The sequence below is a fragment of the Lycorma delicatula genome, chromosome 3 (assembly GCF_047948215.1).
Source record: "Lycorma delicatula isolate Av1 chromosome 3, ASM4794821v1, whole genome shotgun sequence".
Lineage (NCBI taxonomy): Eukaryota > Metazoa > Arthropoda > Insecta > Hemiptera > Fulgoridae > Lycorma > Lycorma delicatula.
The window spans coordinates 208,786,770-208,802,959 of record NC_134457.1 but is presented as its reverse complement, the minus strand read 5'-3'; the positions used below and the strand labels follow the sequence as shown (position 1 = coordinate 208,802,959).

The 16,190-nt window shown below is 32.1% G+C and overlaps 1 protein-coding gene across 1 annotated transcript in view; it reads left to right on the top strand.

Annotated features, from left to right (window-relative positions):
* LOC142321080 (uncharacterized) overlaps positions 1-16,190 on the top strand; it is a 258,131-nt gene that overhangs the window by 227,851 nt on the left and 14,090 nt on the right. The window contains exon 6 of the mRNA XM_075359078.1: positions 15,730-15,869. Coding sequence (XP_075215193.1) covers positions 15,730-15,869 — 140 coding nt within the window. The remainder of the gene's footprint in view (positions 1-15,729; positions 15,870-16,190) is intronic.

Below are 16,190 nucleotides of genomic sequence, written 5' to 3'. Positions count from 1 at the left end.
CCGTCGTTTAACAATAAGGATGATGAGTGAACAGTTAAATTTTTGCACCGTACATCAAATTTTGACAGACGATTTGGATATGCGAAAGGTTTGTGCGAAATTGATGCCGAAAAACCTCACAACGGAACAGAAGGACAATCGAAGAAACGTGTGCGTTGATCTTCTTGAGAGGATTGACAATGACCAAGAATTCTTCAATCGTGTGATCACAGTTGATGAATCCTGGAATATTTGAGTACGATCCTGAAACAAAGCGGCAAAGCGAATGGCACACTCCATCATCTCCTCGACCGAAAAAATGTCGAATGAGCAAATCAAAGATCAAAACCGTGCTGATTTGCTTTTTTGACAGTAGGGGTATCGTGCATAAAGAATTTGTTCCTCCAGGACAAACTGTCAACAAAGTGTTTTACAAAGGTGTCCTTGAAAGGCCAGGAAAAGAGTGATTCGCGTGAGACCAGACATTGCAGACAAGTGGATGCTTCATCATGACAATGCCCCGTGTCACACGGCCATTCCATCAAGGAATTTTGGCCTCAAACGCATTCCTACGGTTCCTCAACACCCCTATTCACCTGATTTAAGTCCTTGTGACTTTTCCTTTTCCCGAAATTGAAACGTGTCTTAAAATGATGTCATTTTGGAACTCTGGAGAACATTCAAAAGACTGACCGACCAGTTAAAAGCCCAACCAGTTGAAGCCTTCCAGCGCTGCTACCAGGAGTGGGAACAACGACTCCGCCGGTTTATAGCTGCCCAAGGGAAGTACTTTGAAGGGGATAATATTGTTGTTTGAAAAAAATAAAAACTTTGGTAAGTAAAAAGTCACTGTGGACTTTTCTCACACACCTCATAGACTGATTGCGCAATAGTGCCGATACTTGGATGCTTTCACTTTCTTCAGTATGATACAATAACGCTTATTTTTTTAAATCTATGGAGCACTTCTCCAGTCTCATAAGTTCTTAATATGTAGTTTATCCAACCCTGCTTCTCCTAGATAAGACTAATAATTCTATGTTGTACCATCTATTCATATTATTTTATTTTTATTCAAGTATTTTAGCGATCTGTTAAACTTTGCTCATAAACTCTGATTTGGAGACCACATGACTTCCTTGTACGCCTATTAAATTACAAATAAACATTTTTTCCTGCACTTCATTTAAACTTATTTCATTCCAAAGTGAGATACGATCCTCCAATTCTCTAATAAAGTGGACAGTTACACAATTGCATTGTGGTTGACACCACGTTGCATCATATTTTTTTGTAATCTCCGTATCAGCATTTTATATTAGTTTATATATTAATTTTGTTTCACATCGCTCAAGTAGGTATGTGGTGTAACTGAGAACGTGTCGGATCCGTAACCAATGTACACATCGGTACAAATTCGACTTCATATACATATATATTTTTTTTTTAAATTTAAACATACCAATTTATTAATAGTTATTAACTCTGATTGTACATACTTTTATATTAAAATGAGAAGTACATAAAATTTTATTTCACTAAAATAACATCTGATTTTTTTTTTCAATCGGAGTTTAATAATTATTAATAAATCAATATATTTAAATTTAAAAAAAAAAAAGATGAAGTCTAATTTGACTTCATCTTGTAATATCGACGTGCCTTCCCCTTGTAATATTCAAATATTTCATCAATTAAAATTTTATATGGCTATAACTCTGGACCAATGAAAATAAATACCGCTTATGATATATCGAAGAATAGCTCTCAATGAGCTCTCAAAAGTCCAAAATCCAAATCTTTTTGGATTTTGAGCTTTTTTGACACTTTTGGTTCGGTCAGTTGCAGTCAGAAGGGGAGTTGCACAACTAGATGTTACAACAGTCCTAAATACAAAATGTCAACATCCTACGGCTAATCGTTTTTGAGTTATCCCAGGTACATACGCACGTACAGACGTCACGCCGAAACTAGTCAAAATGGATTCAGGGATGGTTTAAAATGGATATCTCCGCTGAAATCTGAAAACCGAAAACAGTACTTACTTCCTTTTCTTCGTACAAGGAGAAAAACGAGTTCCTGTAATATCATCATCATTTTTTTTCTGCCTCTATAACCTCGCCTTATAAATTCCTCGCCTCTTTTTACTTTCTGTATGTATTCCTACTTATTATTAACTCTTTCTTGTTTCCTTAACATTGGTTTTCTATCTAAAATTCTAATACTAATTAATTTTCGTTCATTATTCCAAAGTTTTCCCTTATTTCTCTACACGTGCATCCTCTTTCTCAGTAATCATATTTTTCTCTACTACAGTACTTCTTTCTTAACTATGGAATTTTTTTTCTATTTTACAACTCCTTTTAATTTTATTTCTAAATATCTTATAAAAATTCATATCTTTAAAGTTTTTAAACTTTCTTTCTATGCTCATCCATTAATTCTATAATATATCTTTTATCTTTGTTTGATTTTCTACCGAGCATTATCTTTCTAACTAAAATTTACCTATCTTAACTATTCTTTTTACTAAATTCGTTTAAAAAAAGTAATCCATTTTTGTATTATTCAGTCCTGTGCCAATCCTTCGTTCAAATCTTTAACTTTATATTATTCTGTTTTAGTCTATCTTTATTTCATTTTTCTTCAGTTTCTTTAACTTCAACCTACATTATATTATTTCGTTACAAGTAAGTTGTGATCTGAATCATTATCTCATCATGGATTGCTTTATACTACATAATTTAGATTTAAATTTCTGCCAAATCATTATATCTGACACCTTCTTATAACACTCATCTCGCTATGTATTGTCGCCGAATGGCTTCGATGGCACGTGACACTTATTAACTTTGTAATAGCCTCCTGATAAGGGCTGTTTTTGTCGAAGATTGACTTTGACGGCTTGTTGTAACTAATAACTTCATGGTAGCCCTGAAAAGGGCTATTTTTGTCGTCGATTGGCTTCGACGGCTCGATGTAATTAATAACCTTATGTTAGCCCTGAAAAGGGTCGTTTTTTGCACTCTGAGAAGAGCTGTTGGTCCGGAAGCTGGTCCTCCGGCAAAGTCGGAGTTGCGGCTCGTCCATTGAAATCAGACCGGTCTTCCCCTCAGCGGCCGTTGGGTCCCCACTACAGCGTGGCAGTGGTGGCCCCGCCCCCAGAGCCCCGCAGTGTCGGGTCGGCGTCGGTCATTTTTCGCCGGAGCGGCCGAGGCGGTTCTCCCTGAGCGATATCACGATGGGCCGGCTCGTGCTGCTGAGTCCGCCGGCTAAGGCGATTAAAGTCCGGCGAGCTGGAGCAAGAAAGTATCATCCGTGTCCAGCGGCTCCCTCGGCGGGCCGGCAAGGCCTGCTGCTCCAGCGGGGTTGTTGGTATCCGCCGGGAGGTTCCATGTTGAGACGGCCAGGGAACTTCTTCCGTCTTTTTCCATATTCTTCTTCTTCTTCTTGGTCTTCTGTAGGTGGTGGTCGACGATGAATTAAAAATTCCCTCTCGTGTACGCTCTTTTATTGGAGCCTGAGAATGATGGGGCCGCTATGGTGGAGAACTGCGCGGCGGGAGGGATGCTTGTACCAGCGCGTATGAATACTTTGCTCCAGCTGACATCTGAGCTGCTACCGTTGTCGTCCGCCGATATTAAATTAGGCATATATTTGATATCAATATACTCTTTTATGAGTTTTAAAAAAGTTATTCAAAATAACCTGTTAATCCTTAATGAAAGATTCTGAATTCCTAGTTCTTTAATTTTTTTGATGTAGCTTGTATTTTTCAACAATGTTTCCATCTTTCCTTTACTTACTTCCTACATTTTAATTTCCTATTACTATCAAATTTTCATTTATCAAATCATTTTCCATTTACATCTTGATTAAGTAATCTATTTCTTTACATCCTTGGTAGATAAAAAATTATTCTTTCCTACTTAAATTAAGAATTAATTAATTACCATAATAAGAAAATTAAAATTTTCTGTTAGAAGGTTCTCAAAAAGAAATAAGTTGATTCTTATAAATGAAACACCGAAATATAGTTCAGTCTTTTGGCTAAATTTTATATATGTGAAACACTTAGCAATCTCTCAAAACTTGATTTAGATAGGAGCTCAAAGTGTTACGATCAGAAAATGACTTGTAAAACACTTTAATACACATAATAAGAGAATTATTTAGATAAATTTTAGTTTGAAACCGTCGTTAAAATTTAATAAAATCAGTGGTAAATTACCATTCACATCGACCTAGCTATTTTTAAATTTTAAATAAATATCGGCAAAAAAATTATATATATATATATATATATTTTTTTTTTCAGAAAATTTGATTTACATGTACGAGCATAATGATAGAGCCACATTGTGTACAATGCAGTATATAGTGTTTTCTGTTTGTGGTTACACGTAGGATGGGGGAAGATAAGTTTTTATGACAGAATAAAAAAAGGTATTTTAACGACATGCAAAAGATTTATCTTCTATCACGCATTCAAATGGAAATAATTTCGATTTCTAATCATATACATTATAAAGAGAGAAAAAAATTCGAAAGTTGTAATTTTACATTTATTTTTTTATTTAGAAATTTCGAAAACTAGAAGTAACATTCTTCTTATTTTTATTGATATTATGTATTTTCCATCCTAGGATGACATAAAAGGTTAAAGGTTAGAAAAGCGTTCTTCCTTTTTTATATGATTTTTCTCCTCGATTTATTTTTAAAAAATAATAACTTTTGAATATTTTTCTCTTTTTATAATGTATACGAAGAGAAATAAAAATTATTTCCATTAGAATGCGTAATAAAGATAATTTTTTTGTCTATCATTAAAACAAGTTTTTTTTAATTCCGTCATAAAATCGAATTTAAATAAAATTGATTTTTAAAAAGTATCAGTTTTCTTTTAATGAATATTTCTTTTCTTTATATTCTTGGTGTAAATTACAAGACTGGAAAATAAATTGGAAAGTTTATGGGAAGTTAACTTTAATGAAAGGAAAGTTGTGATTTATTATTTATACTTCATTATATTTTCTTTATCCAATAAAATACGTCATTGTTTATTATTAATTCCTTTTTTCTTTCTTTAAATATTTCTATTTTTCCATCTCATTTTTTTTAAATGTTGTTTAAAAGAATAATGGTTTAAGACTTTGTTTTTTTTTATCTGTCAGGAGATAAAAAATTCCTGCAATTGAAAAAAAAAGAAAGAAGTATGCTGGTAAATTTCTTCTCCACTTTCCTTGTTTTTTTTTAAGTTACTTGACGTCTGCTGCCTTTGACTGTAAACATTAATTTACTCCAAAGAATTCTCTAAAAATTCAATAAAACTTATACATTTGATTACGTTTGCCTTGTTTTATTTATCAAAAACACAGAAAAAAGAATGATTTCATTCAAGAAAATTTTATACATATATTTTATTTTAACGATTAAATAAATAACATTCTAAAAATATTCTTCCTGTTACCGTCATTTCAACATTTTTTAAATACTTTGTTTTATATGAGACTTTGTTTTATATGTACTATTATGGATATAGTCACTTGTGTAACTCATTTTATAAACAATTTATTGTGCATTTCGTACACAGTTCCTCAGAATTAATTTGAAGCGTTTCATTCAAAATATTTTTTATATATTTCTTTTTTTATTATATATATTTATATTTATTATTATTATTATTATTATTATATATTTTTATATTTATATTTATTATTTTTATATATATATATATATATATATATATATATATATATATGTATAGGAACAAGGGAAGCAATTTTAGGCCTCAGATTAATAGTAGAAGGAAGATTAAAGAAAAACAAACCAACATACTTGGCGTTTATAGACCTAGAAAAGGCATTCGATAACGTAGACTGGAATAAAATGTTCAGCATTTAAAAAAAATTAGGATTCAAATACAGAGATAGAAGAACAATTGCTAACATGTACAGGAACCAAACAGCAACAGTAACAATTGAAGAACATAAGAAAGAGGCCGTAATAGGAAAGGGAGTCCGACAAGGATGTTCCCTATCACCGTTACTTTTTCATCTTTACATGGAACTAGCAGTTAATGATGTTAAAGAACAATTTAGATTCGGAGTAACAGTACAAGGTGAAAAGATAAAGATGCTACGATTTGCTGATGATATAGTAATTCTAGCCGAGAGTAAAAAGGATTTGGAAGAAACAATGAACGGCATAGATGAAGTCCTACGCAAGAACTATCGCATGAAAATAAACAAGAACAAAACAAAAGTAATGAAATGTAGTAGAAATAATAAAGATGGACCGCTGAATGTGAAAATAGGAGGAGAAAAGATTATGGAGGTAGAAGAATTTTGTTATTTGGGAAGTAGAATTACTAAAGATGGACGAAGCAGGAGCGATATAAAATGCCGAATAGCACAAGCTAAACGAGCCTTCAGTAAGAAATATAATTTGTTTACATCAAAAATTAATTTAAATGTCAGGAAAAGATTTTTGAAAGTGTATGTTTGGAGTGTCGCTTTATATGGAAGTGAAACTTGGACGATCGGAGTATCTGAGAAGAAAAGATTAGAAGCTTTTGAAATGTGGTGCTATAGGAGAATGTTAAAAATCAGATTGGTGGATAAAGTGACAAATGAAGAGGTATTGCGGCAAATAGATGAAGAAAGAAGCATTTGGAAAAATATAGTTAAAAGAAGAGACAGACTTATAGGCCACATACTAAGGCATCCTGGAATAGTCGCTTTAATATTGGAAGGACAGGTAGAAGGAAAAAATTGTGTAGGCAGGCCACGTTTGGAATATGTAAAACAAATTGTTAGGGATGTAGGATGTAGAGGGTATACTGAAGTGAAACGACTAGCACTGGATGGGGAGTCTTGGAGGGCTGCATCAAACCAGTCAAATGACTGAAGACAAAAAAAAAATTATATATATATATTTTTTTTTTACTTCCATCTCTCATTTTATATTTATTCACTGACAAGCAAAAAAATAATTTCGGGTAAATGCTACGAGGCTTTGCTGTACATTCTTGAGATAAATAAGGTAATAGTACTACTGCGTTAGAACAAGTATTATTTCTAACTTGTAAAAATTTAATTTAAACAGTTTGATTTATGTAACTTTATTGATTGTAACTAAATTGTGTTAAATTTTTTCAGTAGGCCATGTTGTATGATTTCTATTATTGTCCCCTATTACCTTCTTTTGGTAGACTGTATTGTACATTCGAAAGTAGTGTATAATTGGGATGAAATTTCTTTGTTTACAGTAAAGGCAGTTTATAACAGTATTGGTAAACTTTTGACGTACTTCATTTATATCAAACTTCAAACAGGTATTTCTAGAACAAGATGAACTACTCAAACGTCATATCTTTATTTTTTTTTAATGGAGCATCAAACTATGCCAGAAATTTACCACTCATCCAGTAATACACTATTGCCTTTTATTTCCAAAATTATTTTTAATAAAAATGTTATGTATGACAAAATAACCCGATTTATTGAGAATTTTTTCTTAATTTAATAACATCAGTATGGATAATTTTATAACAGCTGCTATTATTTCATTGTTAAGGATGTATTAAAAGATTTGGATGGGACACGATCATATCTCGGTATTTGTAATAACTATTAAAAGTATTTAATTATGTATAAATTAAACGGGATTCTGTTTATTTTATTCAGTAAAATATCTAAAAGAAATAATAAATAGAATCTCGGATGACAAATTTTTTATTAACCAATTCTCAGCGCTCTAAAACTTGAATGCCGTATTCCCTTGGTAATGGTTTTGAAATTTTCACTAGATGATTTTTAGAAATATCGGTATCTTATTTTCTTGTTTCTTGATTACTTCCTGTAAATTTCTTCTTTTTTGTATTTTTAGAAAGTTCATGGTAAATTAATTTTAATGAAAGGAAAGTTGTGATTTATTATTTATATTTCATTATAATTTCTTTATGCAATATTTTATGTCATTGTTTATTATTAATTCTTTTCTTTCTTTAAATTTTTCTACTTTTCCATATCATTCTTTATAATATTGTTTAAAAAAATAATGGTTTAACAACATTTTTTTTTTATCTTTCACTATAAGATAAAAAATTCTTCCAATTAAAAAAAAAAAAACACAAGTATAATGGTAAACTTCATCTCCACTTGAAGACTTGCTAATTACTTTCTTTTTACTATCTTTTTTCTATATATCAAAGAGAAACTGCACGTAGCAGAGGGGGACTGACAAACACAATAATAAAGACTTTTACAGAGCAGTTAGTTTTTTTAAGAAAGGATAATAACCAAGTGCATTTGGAATAAAGGATATGAATGGGGCAAGTGAACCAGGAAAAGTTTTGAACATATGGAAAAAGTACTGTAGGAATTTTCTAAACGGTGATAGCACACCAGGGGAAAGGGAGGAGGAAGAAGGAAGAAATAGGGGAAGATGATTAGAAACATGACGCACCAGAACCAACATTTGAGGAGGAAAAGTTTTAAACAACGCATTGAAAAGTTTTAAGGATTGGAAAGCACTTAGAGAGGATACAATACCACTGAATTTAAGAAATACAGGAACCACTATGCAAAGACAATTACATAAACTCATTATTTAAGTTTGGAAAGCGAAAATATTACGAAAAGAATGGAAGGAAGCAATTATAATACCACTACACAAAAAAGGGGGAGATTGGATTGCAGAATTTATCAAGGGATATCACTTCTGAATACAACTTATAAAATACTGTCAACGATTTTACCTGGAAGGATAAAGATACATGCGAAAAAAATAATTGGAAATCACCAAGCTGGGTTTATGCAAGGCAAATTAAAGACAGACGAAATTTTTGTTTTCAAATAGATTGTAGTTAAGTACAAATGGAAAAAAGGAACAATATGATAAACCAAAGAAACTTGTTAGAAAAGCAAAAGTATTTATTACGGGATCTAAAGGAAAGGTTAGTTTAGAAAAGGAACAAAAGACTTTTGAAATGAATACAAGACTTCGACATGGGGATGGTATATCGCCTATACTATTCAATATAACAATGGAGAATGCTAAGAAAAGTGAAAGGAGCTCCATGGGAAGCAATTGTTAGAGAAAAATAAATGCCCTGGCCTTTGCCGATGATATTGCTCTCACAGCAGAAAAAAAGGAGGACTTAGAGAATTAGCAGAAATAGCGGCGAATGAAGTGGGAAATGTAAGGCTACAGATAGAGGAGAAGACCAAATATATGAAAATAAGTAGAAAACCAGAGCGGAAAATTCTTTTTTAAAAGTCGGAGAATACAATGAAATAATAAATTAATTCAGATACTTAGGGAAGATAGTAACAAGAAACAAGAAGGAGAAAATGAGACACAAGCCAGGCCGGCCGCAGCAAACAGAGGTTACAAGGGAGTGACAAAACTACTGAACAATAACCTATTGTCAAAAAATACGAAGATAAGGATATATAAATCGTTGATCCAGCTGGTAATACTGTATGAATCTGAAACATGAATATTAATTAAAGCAGCTGAATGAAAGCTAATAACGTTTGAAAATAAAATATTCAGGAAGATGTATGAACCAACCAGAGAAAGTGTTAGGTGAAAGATTAAGCGTAACAGATAAGAAAACTGTTTAGGGACCCAGACATAGTCATGCTGATTATGTCTTATAATTTCTCTTATAATTCTAGCCATCTTAATCTTCAAAAAGTTGAAGATTAAGATGGCTAGAACACATTTTAAAAAGAGAAGAAGTTGCAACGGTTAAAAAAGTATGGGCAAAATGGCCTATTAGCACAAGATCCCTCGGAAGACCCCGTTTGAGATGGGAAGATGATCAAAAGGCAGATACAAAAAAATGGGTGCCGAGATTGAAGAGACAAAGGGTGGAAGATGAAGACGGTTTGTTGACGAGGCCAAAAACCTGGTAGGTTTGAGTAGCTATAGGAGTAAAAATAGCTTTTCTATTAAATAAATAGATAAATACATGCTCAAAATTAATTTAATTGTTTGAGGGACTGTGACCTGTGGGTACCTGTGTTTATGATAAAAAGGTGCAATAGACATAATATTGTTAAATTATTGTAAAAATTACAATGTTTGTAAGTTCCTTAGAATATATATATATATAATTTAGATTTAAATTTCTGCCAAATCATTATATCTGACACCTTCTTATAACATATATATATATATATATATATATATATATATATATATATATATATATATATATATATATATATATATATATACTGTCTATCTTAACTAAACAGCAAACTCAAAATTTGTGACCAAACTTATTTAACCTGTGTACCTGTGTTTATGATAAAAAGGTGTAATAGACATAATATTGTTAAATTATTGTAAAAATTACAATGTTTGTAAGTTCCTTAGAATATATATCTTAGTATATATATATATATACTGTCTATCTTAACTAAACAGCAAACTCAAAATTTGTGACCAAACTTATTTAACCTGTGTACCTGTGTTTATGATAAAAAGGTGTAATAGACATAATATTGTTAAATTATCGTAAAAATTACAATGTTTGTAAGTTCCTTAGAATATATATACTGTATATCTTAACTAAACAGCAAACTCAAATTTGTGACAAAACTTATTTAACAAAAAAAAAATTTAGAACCAATTATTAAAAGTTTAACCGTGCTGACGTCACCCATTGTAAGTTGTTTCCTGATCATCAAGTTGTAATCCGGTCTCAAGTTAAATCAGATTATGCAAAGAGGTTTTAAAAATTATTTTTTTAATAATTAATAATTTAGAAGATTAATTATACTTTAAAATTTGAATATTTTTTTTTATCACTTACTAATATGAAATTTTTTCATCCTATGCAGGAAAAGGACCTGTTTACTAACAGTTGATTAAAAATTGACGGTTAATCAAATGTAGCTATTAATAATAGCATTTTAATATTTTAAATTACCACGAATACTGATAACTGGTATTAGAAAATTAAAAATGTTAACCTAACCATATATATATTTAGGCTACCATTGTATTGGGAAAGGCCCAATCGATTTAGTGGTGAAAGTTCGAGAGGCCATTTTGAGAAAATTGTGAAGAGGCAGGGGCCGCTTCTGTACCGAAGCGGAACGGTGATCTCAATACACCAGTTCTAAATTTCGATCAGGCTTTACAGCCTCGCGTTGGAAGCATGGCAGCAATAATGGCACGCCACGACTAAGGAAAGGTCCTTGTATAGATTTATACAGGATCTGGGAGGATGTATGCCTCTCCGTTTGTAAGGGCAACGACAGCCCGAGTGCTCTCCAACTATGCAAATTTAAACCAATTTGTTTAGGTCCTGCCTGGCAACTGATGAGCTGTGCATCTGCGGGGAGGTCCAGTCAAATGAACACATGATATTTGACTGCCCAGCTCTTGAGGGGGGCTAGAACCCAGGCCACCCTGAAATTTAGAGGTCAAGGGGAAAATTGGCCACTCACAAGCGGCAAGTCAATGTGGTGAGCGCTGCATTGTGGGACCGTATGGGAGTACGGTCTTGATGCGGTTGCTTTGTTCAATTGACATCAGTAGTTTACCAAAGGAAAAAGACTACTACCACGCTGCTGTAGGAAGCTAACCAAGAGATATGGCTGGCTACCACCCAGATTAAGGCTTCAAACGCTTTAATGATGGACAGGAACTTGCTGGCATTCAGCGGTATAGGCGTGGCAGCGAATTTCTGTCTTTGACGAGATAAATTTATTTATCGATAGTCATATATATTTTGGTAGTTGGGGTGCGCCTTCTCATTTTAGTGATATTTGACAAGTGGGCGGTGGGACTCGTAAGCGAGTGGTGTATGATATCACGCTTATTCCGCTCACACTTTTAGGTTAGCTCTAGAAGCTAGTTAGGACACTGGTCGCTAAACTGTTTCGAGACTCAGTAGTCGTTTGTGGCACAGATATTTGGACTTATACTTTAGGACGACCGAATGGGTTGGTGGCGGGAGAAATGCCAAGAAACCAATGTGTATTTATATTTATGAATGTACAATCTTTACTAAAAAGAATAGTCATATTCTTTAAAAAAAAAAAAAAAAAAATTATAATTGTGTTTAACTCTATCAAATCAGTCCACTTAATACACCTCGGCTTACGAGAAAGAGCCTTATTGTGCTTCCATTGTCATTTTAAATCAATTCCAAACCATTTAAATGATCTTCCTGTCAATTTATTTGAAATAAAACAGGAAATTTATTTTACAGAAACAATAATACTTTGTAATTGTATTTTTAAATAATATTAATCAATGATTCTTTTAAATCCTGACTTTTCTGTGTTGAATTTAATGTGTGCGTATTTGCTCAAATAATTTTCATTAACGGCTTCTGTCAATTATGATTTATATTGTTATTTTGTATATTTAGTGTCTTCAGGTATTTAGTATTATTCACTGTGTTTAAATTTTAAATAATACAGAGTTTAACCACATCAATTTTTATTTTATAATTAATTGTGCATTTTGCGATTATGCTCTAGTCAAGATTTTACAATGATTTTCTGTAATTCCAACAGACAAACTCTAGAGTTATTCCTATTTTTAATCAAAAAAAGCATACCTATGAGGTGTGGTTATTAAATAACGAGACTAATGCTGCTATAGAAGAACTGCGCATGCGCAAAATTTAGACGACCGACAGCTGTGTAACAAAATGCCTTATCTTTCGATTGTTGCCACTCCAGTTTCTGTAGACATATCAGTCTAACCCATCGGGTTGCTGTAGTGGTGAATACGTCATCGCAAATCAGCTGATTTCAAATTCGAGAGTTCTAAGGTTCAATTCATATTAAAGGCAGTTATTTTATACGGATTTGAATACTGAATACCATTGTTCTTTAATGGTTGGATTTCAATTAACCACACATCTCAGGAACGACACCTGAGACTGTACAAGACTACACTTCATTTACATTCATACATATCATGAGGATGATATGAGGTGATGAATGAGGATTCATCCTCTGAAGTAATACCTTACGGTGGTTCCGGAGGCTGAACAGAAAAAGAAAGAAGTCATATTAAACTGGCCATGGCCTTAAAAAACAGATGAGTAACATCTGTTTTTTTGTTTTGCCGAAAAATGATAAGTGTTTTATTAGAGCAAAGAATTGTCGTGAAATTCCATATGAAGCTTGGAAAAACCGCTACAAAAACTTATCTTTTATTAAAAAAGTATATAGCAATGAATGTTTATTATGAGCATGGGTTTTTGAGTGGTTTAAGCGTTTTCAATATGTCCAAGAAGACGTTGAAGATGACGTTCACCCGGGTCGCCCTTCCACATCAAAAATGGATAAAAATATTGAAAAAATTGGTAATCTGATCCACTCTTACCATCGGTTAACTATTCTTCCCTTTATTCAAGGTCCTTGCTCAACTCCGTGAAAAAATAAGTTAAAAACCACACGAATTGTGGAAGAACAAGTCATGGGTTCTTCATCAGGACAATGCACCGGCTCACACTGCATTGTTTGTCAAGATGTTTCTAGCCAAGTATAACATCCCAGTGTTAGACCATGCACCTTATTTGCCTGACCTGGCACCATGTGACTTTTATCTTTTCCCCAAGGTCAAACTGCATTTAAAGGAATCACTATTTCAGACCGTTGAAGCTGTGAAAGAAAAAGCAGCATGCGTCATGAAAGAGCTCACAGAAGAAGACTTCCAGCACTGTTTTGAACAATGGAAATTCAACATGGAGCATTGTAGGGATAGAAGAGGAGGAGTGTATATTGAAGAGGATAATAACTAATTATGTATAATTTAAAATAAAATATTTTATAGTATTAGTCTCATTATTTAACAGCCACACCTCATACTATTCCTGGCTGATCTATATGATGTACAGATCAGAATATTTTTTTAGATATTTACAGTGTTTTACCACTTTGTGATATTTGTTGAACATCTTTATGGGTTTTTCGGATATTTATCCTAGAAGTATTATCTTCCATGCCTAGTCAGCTCAAGTGAGGGTCTGGATCTGAATTGAGTAGGTTCTAGTCAGTTGATTTCCCATGCAGTTCAATGACTCTCGACCTATAGGATGAAGAAGTGTAGGCCAACCCAGAATGCGATGGGAGGACCAGTTTACAGTTTTAGATGACACAACAACCAATGCTCGATGGAAAAGAAAAAAAAGAAGAAGTATTATCTTCTTTTGATCCATTGTTTTCATATTTTAAATGAAACGACTGGCACTAGATAGGGAATCTTGTAGAGCTGCATCAAACCAGTCAAATGACTGAAGACGAAAAAAATTTATTCAGCGACACTGGACAACAGAGATATCATTTAATTATTAGTGACTTAATTATGATTCATATTACTTAAGCTGCTGCTATCTATCTATAACTTAACAGTTGAGTGATAATCCTAGGAAGTAAGCTCAGCTAGTGCATATATGAGGATGGCTAAAGAAACAACCGACAAGAACAGATAAAATATTTAATAAAATTAATTGAAACTTTTTCTATCGCTCAAGTTGACATCACTGATATTGAAAATAATTTGAAGAGAATTTCCGTTTATTATAACTTGTTTGATTTGTTTCAAAGTGTCGGCTCTGTTTATAATGTGTATCATGGAAAAACAGAATGCTGTGATAAGATTTTTATTTTCTACAGATGTAAAATCAAATGAAATTCACTCACAGATGTTAAAATGGTATTGTAAAAAGTGTATTAACCATGCAGACTTTTAAATAAAATAAGAAAGCTCACACAAAGATGGGAAGTGCCTAAATTTAGCCAAAGATTATGGTGGAAGTAGCATTAATTTCATTGTAACTGAATAAATAATAATTTTTCTACAGTCATTTACCTCTTTAATTATTGAACCCTCGTACTTGTTTATGTACACTACAAACTAAATTGGCGATGTATGCTTACTACTTTTTGCATATAATTTTATTCATCTAATCTCTCTATACCAAAAAAAAATATATTTTTAAAGTCAAGTACAATTAAATGTAATGTAATTAAAGTAATAAATGTAATTTATATAAAAGTAATGGAGTAAGAATTTAGTATAAATGCAGTGAAATATGAAACTGGTTTAAGTTCAGAATTACTTTAGGTAATTAATGTTATTAGTTAAAAATATTCTTTGGAGGTACCTTACATAAAGTTTAATTCTCCTTTCATTTCATTAGAGATGTAAAATAGGATAACTGTAGTTTTCTTCAAGTTGAGAAAAAATATGAACTTAACAAACATGATAATAATCAGATTTCATTTTATATATTACTGCTATACACAGCTCTTAGAGGAAGGAAGAAATTTCACTTTCTCTCAAATCTTTCTCTGATTTAATAAGAACGGTAGGTGAATGAAAAAGAAGATAATGATGAGAATGTGTCTTTCAAACAATAGAATTAAAATCAGTTTGTGTGTTACAAAATATGATACTTAAAAATAATTCTAAGCTGCTTAAATTTTAAAAGTGATGCAAAGTAGATGTGAACAATGAAACAAAAGAGTTTTGTACTGTAAGTTGGTAAGTACAGAATTGTAATAAAGCTGTATTTATTTTGTTGTAATATAGCATATTTTCACATGAACTCCTGAATTCATGAGTGTGTTGTGTGTGTGTGTGTTTGTTTGTTTTTCATTTTATAAAATTGATTAAATCTTATTAAAATATTACCAGTCTTACTTTAACAATAAAATGTTACTTAAAATTACTAATATTTTTATTATTTCTGTTCAATTTCAGTTGAGAGAACCTGGTTGTCCATACCTGACTGACAAAGGTCAACTGAGGGTCCAAGTTGAATGGGAAGAAAGTTATCTTTTATTTCAAGCATCTTATCATAAGTATGATGACGTCAGTAGATTGCACAATCAACAAATGAGGTAAATTAGTAAATATTATGAAAAGTGTTTTTATTCTGTATGCATGGCAGTATTTCATCCCCAAAAACTATTCACTTAAACATATTTTAAAGTATTTTCTGTTTGAATATTGTACAATAAATAATGTAAACATCAGTCCCAACAATGCTATAGTTATACAATATCTGAAATGTTTATAATTTAAGTTCTGGATTTTAACTGAAGCCACCAGTACCTAAAGTTGCAAATTTGAGTACATTTCCATGCTCTTGACAAGAATTATACAAAGGCTAACCTGGAATGCTGCCTTGATGTTAACCAATAGTTGCTTGAATTTAAACT